The sequence below is a fragment of the Heliangelus exortis genome, chromosome 6 (genome assembly GCF_036169615.1).
Source record: "Heliangelus exortis chromosome 6, bHelExo1.hap1, whole genome shotgun sequence".
Classification (NCBI taxonomy): Eukaryota; Metazoa; Chordata; class Aves; order Apodiformes; family Trochilidae; genus Heliangelus; species Heliangelus exortis.
The window spans coordinates 22538469-22557006 of record NC_092427.1 but is presented as its reverse complement, the minus strand read 5'-3'; the positions used below and the strand labels follow the sequence as shown (position 1 = coordinate 22557006).

Genomic DNA, 18538 nt, shown 5'->3' with positions numbered 1-18538 from the left:
CGCCTGGCCCCGAGACACCCCAAGGACCGAGAGGGCCACGGGCCGCTACCGCCCCTCCACCGCCCCCCTCCTCCAGAGGCGCCTCAGCGCCGCAGAAAGGCGCAGATCCCTCGTCTCACCTCATGCGGGGCGGCAGCCTCGACCGCCGGCAGCCAGCGAGCTCTGCGGGTCGGTGAGCGGCTGCCCCTCGGCACGGCAACGGGCGGAGGGGATCCGTTACCCGCTCAGAGAGTTTTGAATGTAGCCGGGACGGCGGCCAGCCCGCCCCTTGCCCCGCCCCGCAGGACGGCGGCTGGAGGGTGGCGGTTTCGGTACGGTTGGCCGCCGGGGAGAGGGGCCAAAAGAAAGTGTGTGCAGAAAGTTCACACCCAGGCTCGGTTGCGGCGGGGTGAGGGGCGTAACTTCTCCGGCACTACAGGAGCAGGGCGCAGGCGGAGGGCCCGCGGACACCGTGCGCTCGCCCAAGGCCGCACCTCCATTTTGCGGCGCCGGTCCGGACCGCTGCCGCTGGGGGGAACCTCTCCGCCCTGACGGCCAAAGGGGTGACAAATGCCGGCTCCTCAGAGCCGCGGCATCGCTGCCCTTCGGGCTGGAAGCGCCCAAGTTTGAGGCCGTGCTTGTCAGGTTCTGCTGCCGCCACTTTGTCCCAGGCACGGAAGAGCTGAAACGCTCCTGGGACGCCCTGGAAAAGGCCGCGAGTTGTTCTGAAGGACCAGTTTCACCCAAAACTGTTTCCTCATTCACAAAATTCAGCACCTGGCTTGCAGCTTTCACCTAGAAAAACGTGACAATTTTACTACCTATTAAAAGAATATTTTTTTCTCAAGGAATTTACATTTTGGTCCAAGTTAATGCACCTTTAAATTTTTCCTCAGTAAGTTAACAGAGCACGTGCAGATGTGATTATGTGAAATATTTTGTGGAAGTTACATGTAAGGAAAAAGCAGCCATATAGTTTGAAGCACAGCAATTTACTGTGGAGGTGCAGAGGGAATTAGCAATATGAACCAAGCTGGTAACAACACTTCTACCTGGTGCCACAGGGATGTGAATGGTAGCCCTTTGTAAGAATCCATCTCCCCTTACTCTTTTATGTGGTATTTGTTAATATGTTAGCTGATGAGCATTAATTAAAGTGAATTATTAAATAATTTATTCCTTCTATGTTAATTAAGCAACAGATTGTCAATAGAACCTCCATACTAATCTTGAAAATTGGACCTGCTGTTCATAGCACAGACCTGCACCACTTTCTTTCTAGTTCTGGAGAACCTGTGACTGGTATTAAATGTGCTGTGGTGTGTGGAAAGTATTCTTCTCTAAAGGATGTTGGCTTTTACTATCCTCTTTAAAGTTATGCTGTGCTCCATGTATGACAATTTCCACATTTCAAGTGACCTAAAGTTGCTCTTACTAAATGTACTACGTTTACTAAGTTAATGAAGCACACTGGAAGCAAATTAAATTAACAGTGGACAGCTTAAAACCAGGGGTCCTTTCCCACACAGCCCTTCTTGCACGGTGGAAGTGTTTTTCCAGGTGATATTGCAGATGTCAATTACTCAGGTTTCAGAAAGAGATTGGACAAATTTGTGGAAGTAAAAAGCAAGCAAGGGCTATTAAATGCCAAGACAACGCTTTTTAGGTCCTGAGATGCTATCAGTAGAGAACGGGGAAAGTCTGATACCTACTTTTGCATCTCTTCCATCTCTTCCCCAGGTATCAACTAGTGGCTGTTTCTTTTTTTTTTTTTTTTTTTTTTTTTAATTCCCCAGGAAGCACACAAACACAGTGCTATCCTAGCTCCCTGCCTTGCATTTTTGCTTTTGCAGGGCTTAGTTCACCGCAAGGCTGGGGACCAGCCTCGTTGCAGGACAGTCACTTACTTAGGGTACCACCCTTGCCACATAATAGGAGAGGGGCTGGGTTAGCAGGGCTTCAGATCAATCCTGGCATGGCTACGTTCACTTTGTGAAGGTCATCTTATCTTCACATGGCTGTACCAGCAGATGAGACCCGGGTGGGTGTAACTGTAGGAAAGGCAGGCAGTAGATCTGCATTCCTCAAGCAGCACTTCTACTGGATACACAGGGCTACCATGATGCCTGCAGAGCAGATGCCCTCAGAAATCAGACTGAACTTGATTACAAGCCCCTCAGATGGAATGAAAAGTGGAGAAGTTATAAACTTGTTGCTCCTTTTGCCATAGAATTAATGAGAAGTGCCACGAACATCAAATACTGCCAGGATTTCCAAAACTCCAGGCCTCCCTCAGTGGCTGCCCACCTGGCTTTCTACTGCTATGGCAAAGATGGGGTAGATGGCAGAACTCTGTCTGCCACCTTCACACCTTGCACTTGGCTGGGCACATGCCCAAAGCTTGGGCTCTGTGAAGAGCAGTGAAATGAAGCAAGGAAGAGAAAGCACAACATAAATTCTGTAAATGCCAAGTAGGCTTTTCCCTACAAAACATCTATGTCTTATGATAATACATTTGGATTTATGCTTTCTTCAGACATCAAAAAGAGAGGCAACATAATGATCATGTCTCATAAACCCATTCCTATTGTTTACTAAGTAATCAGTTAATATAATGAGAATTACATACCTAAGAAGGCCAATGGCTCATTCCATTCAGGACTCAAACCTGCAAACCTTCCTAATTTACCAAATCCAATAGCATCTCACTGATTTGTTAGTCATCATGATGCATTGGCTTCCATCAGCAGTCATGTGCAAGATATGCCCTGCATCCATTGGAAGGACAACAGCAAGATTTAGTAAGTCATGCTGAGATTTTGTGTCTGTAAATGAAAACACAACACTGATGAGAAGACAAGTAGCAGGATCCTTGCTGTATGCCATTAACACTGCAAATGGAACACCAAATGGGTTCTTGGGAGTTATCAGGTCTAGTTTTTCATTGTTCCATACAGTGGAAGCTGATCCTTTGACAAGCAATTAGATCCATCAGAAACCCAGTAAATAGTCTCTGCCTTCTTTGTTAGCAAGTCTTCTCTGTTTCCAACTAGTCACTCAGCAGTGAAACTCAATGCCTAGAAGAGAAAAAGGATCATTTAGATTGAAACTGATGACCCCACCTGAAGGTGCTGGTTTAACCTCTTCCGTTTGGTTGGTTGTGTTGTTTGTTTTTTTCTTTTCATTTCTCTCGGCAGCATTGTTTCTAAGTTACAGCAGAAAGCTGCAGTCCTGCATGAAGGCATAGCCTAATGTCCTGGGGCCACAAACTCAATGGCAGAGTCAAGAAAGGAACAGCAACATCAAGAGCAAATTCCTCCTCATAGATACCTGAAGTCAGAGAGGCTCCAAAAACCAGATCCTGAAGCCTATTCCGACACACAGGTAGTGCATGATTTCTTGTGTACACAAATGAGAGAGAATAGGGGGGTATAGGGGGATGGTCTGAAAGGCGGGGGCGTGCGGCGCTGCTGTATGCACAACCCCATGTTTTGACTGTTCAGAGTTACAAGGACACCCTGTCCTGGATGTTAGATTAGGAGAAGGCACAAAGTGAAAAACAAGTGGCTTCTACCCCTGCACCAATAGGATTTGCTTTTGCTGTGTGTGAACGGCACCGGGTGACCTGTAGCAGGTAGTTTTGGAGTGCGGTGGAGGGGGGAGTGACCACTGTAAAAGTATATAAGCGGTTTTCATATGTAATAAAAGACCTTTTTTTCTGGAAGCATCGATTATACCTCTGTGAGGACTCATCTTTGACTTCAGCGCCAAACCCCTAAGGTTGCCACCTCCCGCAACAGGGGGGCAATATCCAATTTACTAGGTATTGTGTATTAATTATGGAGCAGATGAGAGAAGCATGCACTTTGATATTACAAAAAAAATTAGTCGGCCAGGGGTTGGCTTTTTTCTCTTTCTGTGTCCTGTCAGGCCAGCTGTTAATCCATGTCTTACAGACTGTCCTCTTCCCTGTCCATCCACAGTTTGTACCACACAGGTTTGATTAATATGCACATAGTGGCAAGACAAAGCAAGTATTAGGAAACTCAGAAGCAGCAGCAGGTCAGTAGATTGCATTATATAAGAGAATATACATCACTGTGATGGGGATGCAAGCAACCCAAAAGCTGGCATTCAAGATTGATGCTGATCTTCAATGGGCTCATTCTGCCCATTTCCTGTTACCAAACTTCTTTCCTTCACTTTCAGTACTATGTGTGTCGTCTTCTCATTCTTGACTATAGTTTTCTCAGCCGCTGTTTTAATCCTACCTGGGAAATGGTTTTGGCCAAATTTTGTAAGGGGTCTCCAAGTGTCCCATAATCTTTATCTGTGATTCAGATTTGCTCACTGGCAGATGTTTGGTAGTCTGGACTTTTCTTTTCTAGATCCCACGGAGTTTAGGTTACAATGACAGCTGGAGTATGGAAAGAAAACGCCTGAAGAAAGAGATTGAAAAACTCCTGTAAGTAATAACTACCCACAGCTGCCATTATTGCATTTAAGAGGGACTTTTTTTCATTGCAAAGGGTTGTACAATTTATCTGGATGACCTTAGCTTCCTCTTGCTGGAATGTATGAACAGACCCCTTTGAGATGTGCTTCATTTTCTTACATGCAATCTGTAGTGAAAGACCTGACTGTATATGTGACAGTAGAGATGTTGCAGCCCGGAACTTGCTCCTTATCGGGGTGGGTGACCAGGCAGGTGCAAAGTTTCTCCCTTGCCATGCAGCTGCTGTTTCTCTAAGGGGTCTTCTAGTTCATGCAGCAGCATCTAATGCTCTTTGATTCAGGAGTGCCAAACAGACAGCTCCTTCAGTAATGTAAGCAGTGTCCCCTCTATTTCATACAAGTCCTGTGTCAATCTTCCTTCCCTAGGACTGCTTGCATGAATCAGTAATGCTCAGTCTGAGTGAAAAACTGTAGAATCAGGCCTCCCCTGAATGAGGCAAACAAGCACCAGAAAAGCATCTTTTTTAGACCCTTGGCTGTACAACAAAATCCTTGTTTGAGTCCCCAGACTTTAAATACTTGATTCATATTTTAACTTCTTCCTATACTTTGGGGCATTTGTGGAAGACAGCAGTGTGGCTTGAGGGAAGATAAGATGAGCTGTGATACAGAAAACTAACAGCTTTCCTACTTAGTCTGTGAGAAATCATACAGGAGATTCCTAGCCTGAGTCATAGCAAATTTAGCCCCAGTTTAGCTTTAGAACCATCCACTATATATCTTATGCACTAGATTGCTTAGAATCAGTTGTAATTGTTATTTCCTCTCTTTAAGGAGAGATTATGTTGGCATCAGACTACGAGAAAATGCATTTGATCCAAGAGGACAAAGGCAGTCCACCTTTCTGGATGATGTGGTAAACACCAGACTTCTTACTTCCCATCCTCTTTGACTGCAGGGCTACTGAGAACTCTGAAGGATGGCTGTTTCATACAGCTAAATAACCCGTTTATACAGTGACCAATAAAAGCCCATTACTGAAATGAGTATCTAAAGAGATTGGTGGTGAATAGCATCCAGGTGTAATGTATCCAAGGTAATTCAAGTTTTATGTTGAGTTTTCAGCAAGACAAAAGTCATCCACAGAGGACATTTGATTAAGTTGAAGTCAACTAAGCAAAGAGAATCCTTCATAAACTAAATCTGTCTGTGCATAGCAATATATCTTTCAGCCAAACTGAGAAAATCTTCGTGGGTGTGTTTAAAAACCCTCAGACCTCAGCAAGTGTCACAACTGGTGGGGTATCCAGATTAGAGCTGAGATAATACTGGGCTCCAGCTCTCATTTCCCTGCATTTCTCATGTCTTTCTGTCATCCCTCAGTCAAGACAGGTTCTTCTGTCTTTCCAGGTCCATTACAACTTAGCCTTTAGTGTTGCTTTGCTCTGGCTGAGTGACTTGGATGCTCAGACTGCACTGACAAGAGAGGAAATGTGAGTATTGCAGACCTAGGGCCCTGCTGTTACAGTGGGTTACACCAGTGTGAAAATGGAGTAAAAACAGCAGTGAATTGAGTCCAGAACTACTTGTTGGATTTATAGCACCAGACTAATAATCTTCTCATTCAAAACACCATACAGGAATTTTGAAAACTGCAACCGATACTTGTACCCCAACCGAATTAAGAGGGAAGCTATGATATTATCTTCATATGCTGGAATATTAATGGTAAGAGGGCAAGAAAGACTAATATTTTTTGCTTTACACACCTGTCTGGAAACACTTACTGTGCCCTGGATTTCTTTGTTCATTGAAAGAACAGTATGCAGACAATGCAAATATTACAAATCTATATTGTTTTTATCAGGTAGCCATTAAGTTTTGCTCAGCACTGAAAAACACAACAGGCAGTTTCAGTAGGTGGTCCTACATGTGTGTATACGTTGCTTATCTTGTCCCACCCAAGTGCAAAACAGTGAGCAAGTTTCAGAACCAGATCTCAGTATATTTTTACTAGCAGCATGAAACAATACTAGGAATTCATGGGAAGGCTGCTTCAGAGATCAAAGGGAGGGGATATGAGCTGGATTACATACATTTACTTTAAAGAATACTAATTCTGAGAGCCAAACCTCTCTCTTCCTGTCTTCACAGAACAGCATTCCCATTGAAGAGATCTTTGAGATTTACAGCATGAGGCCCTTAGCAACACACTGGCAGAACTCTGCAAATGTGAGTCATTTGATGGTTTTTTAAGTATCTCTAAGGGTCTGAGTGAAGATCTCTCTTACCTGTAGTGGCCTGGTCCTGCATTTAGTGCATTGGGCTCACATTCTAGGATTGTGATCCACACGGATCCACATAATTCCATTCTCCCATGGAGTAAGCACTGCTGAACAGTTCTCACATCAGCCATTATGGCTTAGAGCCTTGTGGGTGGTCAAAGTTGCTTTCCTGAGCATTATAGCCTGTAAACTGTTGTTTAAACAAGTAAAATTCTCCAAGCACTGCCCACTTCTTTGCTGGTTTTTCTGTCCTTCTCTTTCATATGGACTCTGCAGATTGTTCTTGGTCTCATTGACTTAGTCCCTTGTAAACTTTAATTCTTCCAGCTAAGAAAATATGCTGTATGCCTGACATAAGGCATTTGTCAGAGAAACCAAAGGTGTGACATTTGGCTAGAGACTTACTCTGCAAGACAGGTTCTTCCTTCCTTTTTTTGTAAACTATTGTATGCTGCTTAGCAGAGTGTGTCAACACTGCAGGTCTTTATCTGGGGTCTTGTTTAGGTATGTGCATACAGTCAGTGTTACACTTACAGAAGACAAATCTTGGAAGGACACTCTGACTCTCACATAGGCATTACATGATTCTGTTCAAGGAGATTCAGCATCTACATCCTAGGAATCCCTTCTAGCAAAGGATCAGAGATTGCACTTGTTGTAGTGCCTTAAATTCTCCCTTCATTGCAGTGTGAAAACAAGAGAATAAGAAAACTGTGCTAAGCCAATTTCCCTTGCAGTGACTCAAGACACAAGAAAATATTCTGTATGGCCCAGCTACTTAACAAATGAGCATTTGTACTGGAATATATAGATTTTATTTTCAGTAACACAGACTTTATTGATGTTTCAGTGGAATTGTAATCAGACTATAATACATGATTCACTTGTAATTTACAGCGCTTCACTTTTTTTTTTTTTTTTTTTTAAATCTCGGTCATGCTTAACTGTAATATTAATGACAGACTGCCACCCTGTGTCCAGAAGGGGCTATAGCTGAATCCAGCTCACTGTTATATGCATCAGAACAGCCTTGGCCATAATCTCTCTTAGCTGAATTTTCCCATGTCAAGAACTAGAAATGCCACTAAATGCCATGTAGGGCCACTTCATAACATGTTCATTAGAAGGAGGGATCTTTGCTTCTGGGAGGGAGCTATCTGTCTTTACTGTCAAGCTTCTTGTGGGCAGGAAGCTTCCTTTTTTCCAGGAATTTCCAACCCGGGATATTTTTAGACATCTCCATTTTGAGTGCACACGATACACTGCAGATGGGTGATGTTTTATTGGAAGTTTTCCAGCTACTTGTGCTGTTTCCCATGGAGTGGTTGTTTGGGTTGTTGTTTTTTTGGGTATTGTTTTGGTTTGGTTTGGTTGGCTTTGTTTGTTTGGGGTTTTTTTTGTTTGTGTATTTGTTTTTCTGGAAGGGGGAGCAAGTTACTGGGTTTGTTTTGTTTGGGCTTTTTTTTTTTTGCTTCAGTTTATATTCCAGTTTTATGCAAACAGAGATAAAAGACAAAGAAAGAACAGAAACAGTCTTTCTGTTCATCTCATTACTGTGAACTTGCCTAGATTCTGTCCCTAGTGTACTCAAGGATACTTCCTGGATGGTGATGACATAACAAAGGTACAAAATTTTCTGAAGAGGAAGATAAGGCATTGTTGTCAGGAACTCCAGTTTCTATTTCAGCCAACAATGCTGCCCATTTTCAATCTTAAAGGGCCTTTTAATCTTTAATGGTCTTAAGATCATTCCCACTCTATGAGAAAAGAACAGAAATGCTTCACTGAATTTGGAAGCAAAGGTTAATTTATTTTGCAAAGCCCTCGTTAATTTAAGAGGTTAAATCTATTGGTTTTGTTAACAATAACTGATGGAGCACAGCTTATGCATCCTTAAGAGCCCTAGACTCAAAGAACTGGAATTCCAGCCCATCTCAAAATTCTGTTTCTTTGGATCTCAGTTCTGATTATCTTTTTTTCCCCTCCAGTTTCCCATCAAAGTGTAATGGTGGAGATTCCAGTTATCCCTCATCACTTTTGAAGTCTTGGTTTAGATCTCCCTGAAGGTCAAGCATTAGCTTTACCAAGGTATATAGGTACTTTGGGAGCTGAAGTTACATACTGATGGGCTTTAGGATCCAAAAGATTTCTGATTCATGAGAAGGGCTATCCTAGCCTGAGATGGATGTAATGGTTGCTATCCCAACTGCCTGCCACATCTCAGAGTTTCCTTCCCTGTTGGCCAGAAATTTCAGGATCTGCCATGTGAACAGCTGAGCAGACCACAATCCCCAGGCTGTACCAGTATATACATGGCTATAAAATGCAGCTGTTCAGTTACTCTATGGATGACTGAAATATCTGGAAAGCAGGGATGGACACTTGAAGAAGCAGGGTGGGCCAAGCAGCCAGGGCCAATACTGCCAGCAAAGCTATGCTCATTTATCCATCAGGGCCTGTGAAGCAGTTATCTTCCAACTACTGACCACAAAAAGAATACCCATTAGGGCTGGCACATAGGTTCTGCAGCCATACTGATCTATCAATTGTTGTGTTTCTAGTACCACTGGAATCAACGTTTCAAGCTCTCCCTGCATCCATTTTCCATGCTGACTGCCCCTGAGGCTGCAGAATATACCTGGAAGCAAAGTGAGCACATTTCACCCCAACTCTCACGAGGCCAGAGCAGGGTGACATGGGACAGCTGCACCTGGCCCAGCAGAGCCACCAAGTCACAGCCTGCTGAGCTCCAACAGCTGCACACTGAAAAGATATTTGAAACCTTGGTCTGTGTCTATTCTCTTGCAGAGGGGGAGGTACAGGCATATTCTCATTGTAGCCTAGAAATAGGGTCTAGCTCAGGCTCCTGAAGTCCATGAGAATTGCAAAAGGAGCATTTTCCTCAAGTTGAGGTGAACAATAAGATTATACATGTCTAGCAGAATCAGCCTTCTTGTCTGACAATCACTTGTTTGTTCTTAAGCTTGGACTAATACCAGAGCTTTTACAAAGGTCAGACATACTACTGGCCAGTGAAAGAGGCACTCCCACTTCCCTGGTTTTTTTCCAAGTGCAGTAAAAATGGGAGAAACTTCGGGAGCATTAGAGAATTTGAAGCTGGGACCCCTTACCTCCAACCATATATTGCAACTGACCCCATGCAGCAGGTCTGTAAACCAGGTTGGTGGCAACCTGTAAGCAGAAGACGTCACAAGGCTCTTTATCCCTCCCAAGGCATCAAGTACCAGGCAGCAGCAGCAGCAGCACATGGTAAGAGCAACTGTCATCAAGCAAGGAGAGCTAAAAAGAACAGCAAGCAACTGGATTCAGTGACCAGAGGAAAGGAACAAATTGACAAAGTAGGTGTGAAGAATTCACAGAAGCCAGTAAAACTGTTTTTGCAACACTACCACTGAGTGTCACAGCCCGAGTGGCACCTGAGGCCACACAGAGCCCACAAAGCCTTTCTTGCCTGCCCTTCACAGCACTCTGTAAAATGAGATGCTTCATAGTAGCACTACTGGAGTGACCATCCTAAATTGGACTTTCACAGCAAATGTATGGTATCTATAAGTAGGTGGTGTCACTCAGAGCTGAAAAGTCAGCTCTAGGAACACTGAACATGCACATGAAAGGCACTCTTTTGGTTAAAATACCTGCAAAACTCATTCACTACTACCATTTTTAGGTTAAAGATAAAAAACCAAACCAAAACAAGCCAAACCATGCCAAAAAAGAAAAACAACAAACCACCACTGAAACAAACAAACAAAAAAGCAGTAAAAGATTATTTTTTTTATTAACAAAAACCTGATTCCATAAAGAGCCCACTAATGTCAGATTAACCTAGCATGTGCATGAATTAGACTCTGCCTTTCTATTTGTCCATAATTTGCTAAAGCCCATTGTTTGCTGCCACTTCACTAAGCAGGAGAGCTAAGAAAACATTCCAGCAGAAGAGATGGAGATGTCCTAGTACAGTAAAAGGGCTGCACCACAGTCCTGAGTCCCATGTGCATCCCATGTCACACAGCAAGAGGGAAGCTGATTTGCTGTGTAGTCCCCATCTTTTCTGATGGATTTGGCCCTGCCTGCTGTGCTTGTGCTTATTATAATTTATACCCTGCAGGGAGCTGCAGAAGCAAAACAAGACATCTCTCCAGGGAAGTCTGAAACAGATTCAAAGGCAAGGACTGCAAAGGAAGCAAAGACACAGCAAAGAACCTGACTTCATGTACCTCAGCTGTAGGTGAGCTAACTGGTATCTTCTACCTTTCAGCTTTAGTATAATTCATTTGCAACTTGTGTCTGGGGAGATTTCTGTTTTTCTTAGCAGCTATTGCCTCCTTCCCACACCTCACACTTGTACCTGAGACTCTGACATTCCTTTCTTCTCCCTTAGCCACCTCTCTCCTACTTCTTTGCTAGTGCATTGGGAGTTTCCATTTTCCCAGTGCTTCCCTACTGTTCCCAGTTGCTTCTCAACCCACCATGCTACTCTGCCAGAGAAAGGGTGCAGAACTTCAGACATAAGGGAGTACATACTTTCCCTTGTCCATAGTGCTGTACAACTCCCACACATGACCCAGAGTGGGGCACTCTGGATTTCCCTGCATGTGACACGAGGGTTGTGCCTCTCAGGATGATGTACTTTTCTTCAGCTCTCCCCTTTAACCATCCTGCTTTCTTATTCTCTTAAAGGACTCAGCAAAAGCAAAAAGCCTCTCTCTGCAGTGGCAATGTTGCTCTAAAACCTAACTGTCTTCCATTCCCCATTTGTAGGTCTCGGATGGTTTGCCTCTGTTATGTCCATGCTGGGCTGTCCAAGAACAATTCCCATTTCCTAGATGGGCTGTCACAATCTTCATCCTTGTACTAACTCAGGGTATAGACATCCATCCATATTGTACAGCTGTATTAACCCAGCCTTGGAGATGGTCCTGTACTCTAGTGCAAGATACCTGCTAGAGGAAAAAACAATAAACACTTGTGAAGCAAAACTGTTTTTCCTCTTCTACCTGCTGATTCTCAGTCCTTGAACCTATTTATGGAGATTCCAAAAGGTAGCACTAAATGAGAAAGCCTGGGGGTGGTTAAATTTAATCAGGGATTCATAGAATCATTGAATCATCTGGGTTGGAAAGGACCTCTGAGATCACCAAATCCAACCCTTGATCCCCTACCACTGTGGTTCCCAGACCATGGCACTGAGTGCCAAGCCCAGTCTCTTTTTAAATATCTCCAGGGATGGAGAATCCACCACTTCCCGGGGCAGCCCATTCCAATGTCTGATCACCCTCTCTGTAAAGAAATTCTAATATCCAACCTAAACCTCCCCTGGCACAACTTGAGACCCTGCCCTCTTGTCTTGCTGAGAGTTGCCTGGGAAAAGAGACCAACCCCCCCCAGGCTCCAACCTCCTTTCAGGGAGTTGTAGAGAGTGATGAGGTCTCCCCTGAGCCTCCTCCAGGCTGAACAGCCCCAGTTTCCTCAGCCTCTCCTCACAGGACTTGTGCTAGAGTCCCTTCACCAGCCTGGTTGCCCTCCTTTGGACCTGCTCCAGCACCTCAATCTCCTTCCTGAGCTAAGAGGCCCAGAACTGGACACAGTACTTGAGGTGTGGCCTCACCAGTGCTGAGTACAGGCGAAGAATCCCTTCCTTGGACCTGCTGGCCACGCTGTTCCTGATCCAGGCCAGGATGCCGTTGGCCTTCTTGGCCACCTGGGCACACTGCTGGCTCATGTTCAGATTCCTGTCAATCCAGATTCCCAGGTCCCTTTCTGTCTGGCTGCTCTCAGCCACTCTGTGCCCAGCCTGGAGCTCCCCATGGGGTTGTTGTGGCCAAAGTGCAGGACCCGGCACTTGGCCTTGTTGAACCTCATCCCGTTGGAATCAGCCCAACTCTCCAGTCTGTCCAGGTCCCTCTGCAGAGCCCTCCTGCCTTCCAGCTGATCCACACTTCCCCCCAGCTTAGTGCCGTCTGCGAATTTGCTAATTGTGGACTCAATCCCCTCATCTAAATCATCAATAAAGATATTAAACAGAACTGGGCCCAACACTGATCCCTGGGGGACACCATGGCCACCAACTGGATGCAGCACCGTTCAGCACCACTCTCTGGGCCCGGCCCTCCAGCCAGCTACAAGGTGACCTTACAGTGACTTCCCAATATTTGAAGGGGGCCTATAAGAAAGCTGGGGTAGGGCTTTTTACATGGGTGTGTAGTGAGAGGACAAGGGGAAACGGTTTCAAACTTGAAGAGGGGAGATTTAGGTTAGACATTAGGAAAAAATTCTCTCCTATGAGAGTGGCAAGATGCTGGACCAGGTTGCCAAGGAAGTTTTGGCTCCCTCATCCCTGGAAGTATTCAAAGCCAGGTTGGATGGGGCCTGGAGCAACCTGGTCTAGTGGAAGGAGTCCCTCCCCATGCAGGGGGTTGGAACTGGAGGATCTTTAAGGTCCCTTCCAACCTAAACCATTCGATGATATGATATGGAGGGCAGTTGGAACAGATATAAATAACCAGACTCTTCAGATGATGGATTTGGCTAGCAAGATATTTTGGCTCCAGAGTTTAAGATCATCCCACAGCCAATGCAGTGCACAGCCAATCTGTGGGACATGTGGATCCAGGATTTAAGCAGAAGCTGGATGAATACTTGGAAGACAAATCCACTGAGAGAACCAGAGAGATGCAACCTCCTGCTCAGGAAACCTCTTGAGCAAAAAAAACCCAGTTGTGGTCTTGAAGACTGAACAAAGTATCATATGTATTTGCTTCAGATCCACCCCTTCCCCTGGTGCCTACTCACAGTCACCATTGCTGTCAAGTTATTTGACAAGCAGGACAAGTGGTCTGACCCCTGATGGCTGCCCTACATTTGTAGCTACAGTAAGGGATTCACTGCCCCTGCCCCAGTCTCTCAAGATCCAAATTTCATCACCAGCCCACTGTATTAAATGATCAAGGACCATATGGAACCCAAAGGACAAGAGGGCTCCACAAAGCAAGCATGATCACAGAAAGAACAAAAAAAGTGTATAACATTTCCAAGCCTGTCAGAGATCTTTGAGGAATACAAATACAGACCTGAACCTAGAAGTTGTTCCTTTAAGTTAAATCAATTTGCTTAGCATTAACCATTAGGAAGAAGTTATTTTTGATCCAAAGAAGATATGGAGTCATAGAAAAATATTTAAATCTTCTGAAGAAAAACTCAAAATTGTGCTGATTATCCTTTTATTTTGAAAAAAAAACAGTCAGATTTTTTAAAAATTTTATTTAACTTTTTTTATCTTTTAAAAAATTTCAAACAGATATCAAATTTAATTCCCTGATATTTTAGCTCTGGTTTGCACTTAAGACTTTGTGATTACTAGACTGAAAGGAAAATATTTGAAAAGCCTGGCCTAGGACTTATAGCACAAAACTTTTACTCAGGTTATCTTCAATTACACAAATGAGACAAACTGAGAAAAAAGGCTCCTGGTAGAACCCAAAGATGATCATCAGCAGAATAAGTTTATTTGAATAATAAACATGAGTTTCAACCTGTCCTTCCAATAAGTTCAAAGTAGCTCTGACTTTGAGGCTGCCTGTTGCCCAGATTTCTGAAGACCACTAGAAAAGTGGGTAGTCTGAGAACTGCACAACACTCCTAAATAAAGGCCCAGAATTAAGACAGTACTGATCATCTCTGGGATTAATCGGATCAGACTTAAAACTTACCACAATGTTCTTGCTAAACAACTTCTTATTTCTTAACTTCAGCTGCAATTAAAGTTTCTTCAGCTGAAGAAATGACTGTGCAGTTGTGTTTTGCTTCAATGGCTCATAACTGACTTCCAGAAATCTGTAGATATCTCAAGGAAAATATCCCTGTACAGATTCAGAAAGCTCTTCTCTGCCTTAAATAAGTGGTATCCATCCTTCAGTTTCCAGCCTCTTTATCTATGAACTCTGAAACACATTAATATAGAATTTCAGCTGTGAAGTCTGGATAGATGTGATAGTCCTTTATTACACATTTTTTTTTGCATCATTTCCTCTCTCATACACTTACTCCTGTTGAAGGAAATGGCAGTGATACCTGGTCTGAAGGTACCTGAAAATCAGGACATCACCTACTGCTATTGCCCTTTGTTTAGAGAATGACACTGGAGAGAGGGAAGGGAAAAAACATTCATTCTCTTCATTGAGAAAGGACTTCTCTTTTACCCTATTTTGTTGGATGTAGCACTATGTGTGGTGTACTGTTCACAGACTCTGTTGTTTTCCTTGCTGAGGCAAAACGAAACAAAGTTTATTCACCTGAGGGTCCATTTATATCCTAGTACTTTCCCAGGGTCCTCCCAGAAGACCATCCCAAGTTCCTTGCACCAAGACCCGGTATTTTTCCACTGTTTTTCAGTAATTTTTCACCATCCCTCTAGTAAACAGGGTAACTTGATTAGCACATCCATTTGTCACCCACATTATTTTCACCACTTCCTACATCTCCCCCTTTCTTTTAAGTTTTAGCAAACTTCTCAATTGCACAACTTAATACAAACTAAAGGTAAACAAAAATCAACAGGATGAAACCTCCCAATATAATATTTTTCCTTAACATTTTTGCAAAAAGTTTCCATCCCTTTTCAACTTCAATTTTTTAGGCTCACACAACACAAGACATCCCAGCCATGTTCATAAGCAAGGAGCAAAAAAATCAACAACTGTATGGATGGTCAGAGGGGATGTTCATCCTTTTCCTTTGAGGTTGGTCTCACAAATCTTGCCAGTATACAGCGAGGTCCAGAATCTGTGGAAACACAAGCATACCCTTACTTCCAGGTAATGAAAGGAAATTACCCTTCCCATAAATGAGTTTAGGGTCCCAGATTTTGACATAATCTTTCCCTTGCTGTATACTTTGTGTCTTTCCAAACCGTTTCTCTATTGGGGTCACATCATTTTCTGCTTGGTTTAGGATGTTTAAGACATAGAGTCCTTTTTGTAAGCATTCCTGGGGGGTGCATCCCAGGCTTCCCCTTTTCTGTTTTGTTAACATGGCTTGTAAAGTGCCATGTGCTTGTCCCATTATCTGTTCTTACCTGTGCTGGAACACCAAGCACTGCAAATACAGCTAGAAGATGCCTCTTGGCATCTTGAGGCTTTCCCCCAGTATGAGCAGACACAAAGATAGAGGCTGAAAAAGTGTCAGTGGAAACATGAACGTATTTTAGACCTGACCCATAGCTGCTAGGTCAGCAATCTTATTGCCTTCTGCCACAGGGCCAGGAAGGTTTTGCCTAGATTGTACAGAATTGCTCTTCAGCTGAAAGGTCTGTGGATGACTCCTGTGTATCACACAGTCATTCAAAGTTGTGCTCATCTCCTGCACCTTGTCCTGGGCTTTTAGAAGTTTTATGCAATGTGGAATACAGACAAAGGAAGGAATAATTTTATGTCTGACCTGTGCTGAAGCTTTCATTTCTGTTAATGATACAGGAACAAAACAGGACTGTTGTGTCTAGCTCAAGTAAATAATCAAGCTCACTAGGTCCTGTTGACAGCTATATCTTAGACTTAGTAAAATCAAGTTACAGATATTTAAACTCAGTGGCATCATTTGATAATATTTTCTCTTTCAGCAGCTGATAAGCTCAAAGGCAAACTAGCCAGACAGAAAATTAACAACAGACTATTTATATGTGTGAATGTTTTGCATTTGAAACTAATTCCTTCCTATTTACAAATTCTGCAAACAACCAACAAGCCCTGAATTACCTAGGGTACAATGTGAACATGGTGGAAAAAGGAAAATTAAATATTAATTAAGTTTGCTGGATTACCTAAAAGGGCAATTGCACACTCATTTTGTGCATTTATAGCCAGAGAAACTTAAGGCAAGCTGATCCTGTGCTGCCCTCAGCGAAACACCACCTCAGAGACCTTGGTATTGTGCAAGGGCATCTTTCCAATATCCAAACAAAATGCAGTCTCAAGTTATTTTGTCTTCAATATCTAGAAACTAGAATCCACAAAGTCCTGCTTCTTTACATGCAGCAAAGGGTATTTTGGTAGTAGGAGTTTTAGACACAGCTCTGAGGCCACTTGCTTACTTAGGTTATAAAGATTACTCCTTGCTTCTTGTGCAAGAAAGATGTTTGTGAAGCAAGATGGGAGAGCTGAGAGGCAGGATAATTTCTAAGCATAATTCAAGTCTTCACAAACAGTTAAAAAAGCATCAGCCCTAAGACAGCAAGCACAACCTCAGACAAAAACTTTGCCATAGACCTATCCCAGCATGTTTTTCCTAACCTGGGGTATTATTCCAGTAGAAGCCTTAGAGCCAAACAACGGGTTTGAGAATAACTGAAAGTCAGTTGCAGATTTATGTCATTTTCATTTGCTTCTCTTGAAAAAAGTATAGCTTAACAAAAGCATGACTATAAGGTGTGTGGGTTTCCCTGCCCCTTTAAGGGTCCCTGGACTCAGAGCTGCAAACCAATGCAGACCATTTCCTTTATTAAATCTTCCCTTAGTCTCAAATTCATGCCTTCTCCCTACCCACTCTCTTCTGTCTTCTCATTTTGTTACCTGAATTTGCTGAATGGTTAATTTAAAGCTATGCCGAAGAGATAAATTAAAAAACAGCAAGTAAGAAAAGTATCAGAAAAGTATCAGTATCAGAAAGTATCCACAAAAGTATCAGAAACAGCTACTGTTGCAAACAGGCAGTTACCTGTTACTGTTGCAAGACAGCAGCTAAGGGACAATGAAATACTAATGAAACATGGACATAATTACAAAAGAGGAGCTCATGAAAAGTCTAATAATTAGCTTTCATAGCTGGACTAATCCATAAACACTAATTTTTTTAAGTACCCATATGTAGCTAATAATAATATAATATTTTGTTTTATATCTTCGTCCATTCTTTGACAACTATACCCTTAGCTGAATGTTTATGAAGGTAAGAACAATGAAATGTAAATTCACCTCAAATTATTCTACATCAGTGGGGGGCAAAGCTGTAGCCCAGCTTTGTCCATTGACCTCTCTCATTGTTAATGTTTGCATGTCAGATAGAACTCATGATGAATACTGGATGTCTGCCTGTATTGGCAGGGAGAGACTATATTTGACCTACAACCAGTGATGCAGACATTCAGAAGCCACCTTAACAACTTCACAGTGAGCTACCTGGCTCCAGAGAACTTGCAGAAGGTCAGACTAGCAAGCCACTCACCCTGTGTGCCACTGGAACAGACTGTCCTGCTGCAGAACAGAAATGCTTTACTTTCCCTTCAGAACACCTATATAAGGCAAGAACTGCCTACACAAGCAGTAGTGATTGCCTAGGATAACCATGTCACTTCAGCTCCAGCAGAACAAAAAATGGATGCTTTATACTCTGTGAACATTTTTTGTTGTTGTTGTTTCACTAGGGCCTGTTGCAGGACTTCTGTATGAGGGAGCAACTACTATCACTTGGAAAAGTCAGTAATGCAAGAAAGTACAGCAGTGTCTCAAGGGAGGATTGGGGTTTGGAGGTGTCTTTGCTTGTGCCTGGCATATTTGAAAGGAGCAAGATGTGAGAAAAGTTTGAAAATGGCTGCTTTTTGCCTAGAAAAGGCCTTAAAAAGATGCAATAAAAAACTGGAAATAAAAGGCATTCTACAAAGAGCTTCTTTTTCCGATGTTGCTGTGGAAGGGACAAATAACAATAGTTTGCATTAGCTTCAAAAGTTGACCGGAGGGAGGAGCTTGTAGCAGTAATTCAAGCCCTGAGAGAAGTCCCTCAGGGAGGAGGCAGAATCTCTTCTGTTCCTG

At 43.2% G+C, this 18538-nt stretch overlaps 1 protein-coding gene across 2 annotated transcripts; it reads left to right on the top strand.

Moving 5' to 3' along the window:
* The first annotated feature begins 107 nt into the window (after window positions 1-107).
* Window positions 108-18126, top strand: C6H2orf80 (chromosome 6 C2orf80 homolog). 2 transcript variants are annotated; one of them, XM_071747185.1, is made up of 11 exons: window positions 108-311; window positions 3177-3363; window positions 4368-4444; window positions 5269-5350; window positions 5845-5927; window positions 6075-6162; window positions 6589-6666; window positions 9281-9368; window positions 9954-10078; window positions 10849-10968; window positions 17834-18126. In XM_071747185.1, exons 2-10 carry the CDS (start codon window positions 3253-3255, stop codon window positions 10945-10947), a joined length of 831 nt encoding a protein of 276 aa, XP_071603286.1. In that variant the 5' UTR covers window positions 108-311; window positions 3177-3252; the 3' UTR covers window positions 10948-10968; window positions 17834-18126. The 2 variants fall into 2 exon arrangements, with proteins under 2 accessions (XP_071603286.1, XP_071603287.1); XM_071747186.1 differs by lacking the exons at window positions 108-311; window positions 17834-18126 and adding an exon at window positions 11502-11719 and having other exon boundaries at window positions 2354-3363.
* The last annotated feature ends 412 nt before the right edge of the window (window positions 18127-18538 follow it).

Coding starts and splice junctions, on each gene's coding strand:
- C6H2orf80 (XM_071747185.1), top strand. CDS start 3,253: ATGGCAGAGTCAAGAAAGGAACAGCAACATCAAGAGCAAATTCCTCCT. Junction 4,445..5,268: donor AAAGAGATTGAAAAACTCCT/GTAAGTAATAAC, acceptor CCTCTCTTTAAG/GAGAGATTATGTTGGCATCA. Junction 6,667..9,280: donor ACTGGCAGAACTCTGCAAAT/GTGAGTCATTTG, acceptor TTGTGTTTCTAG/TACCACTGGAATCAACGTTT.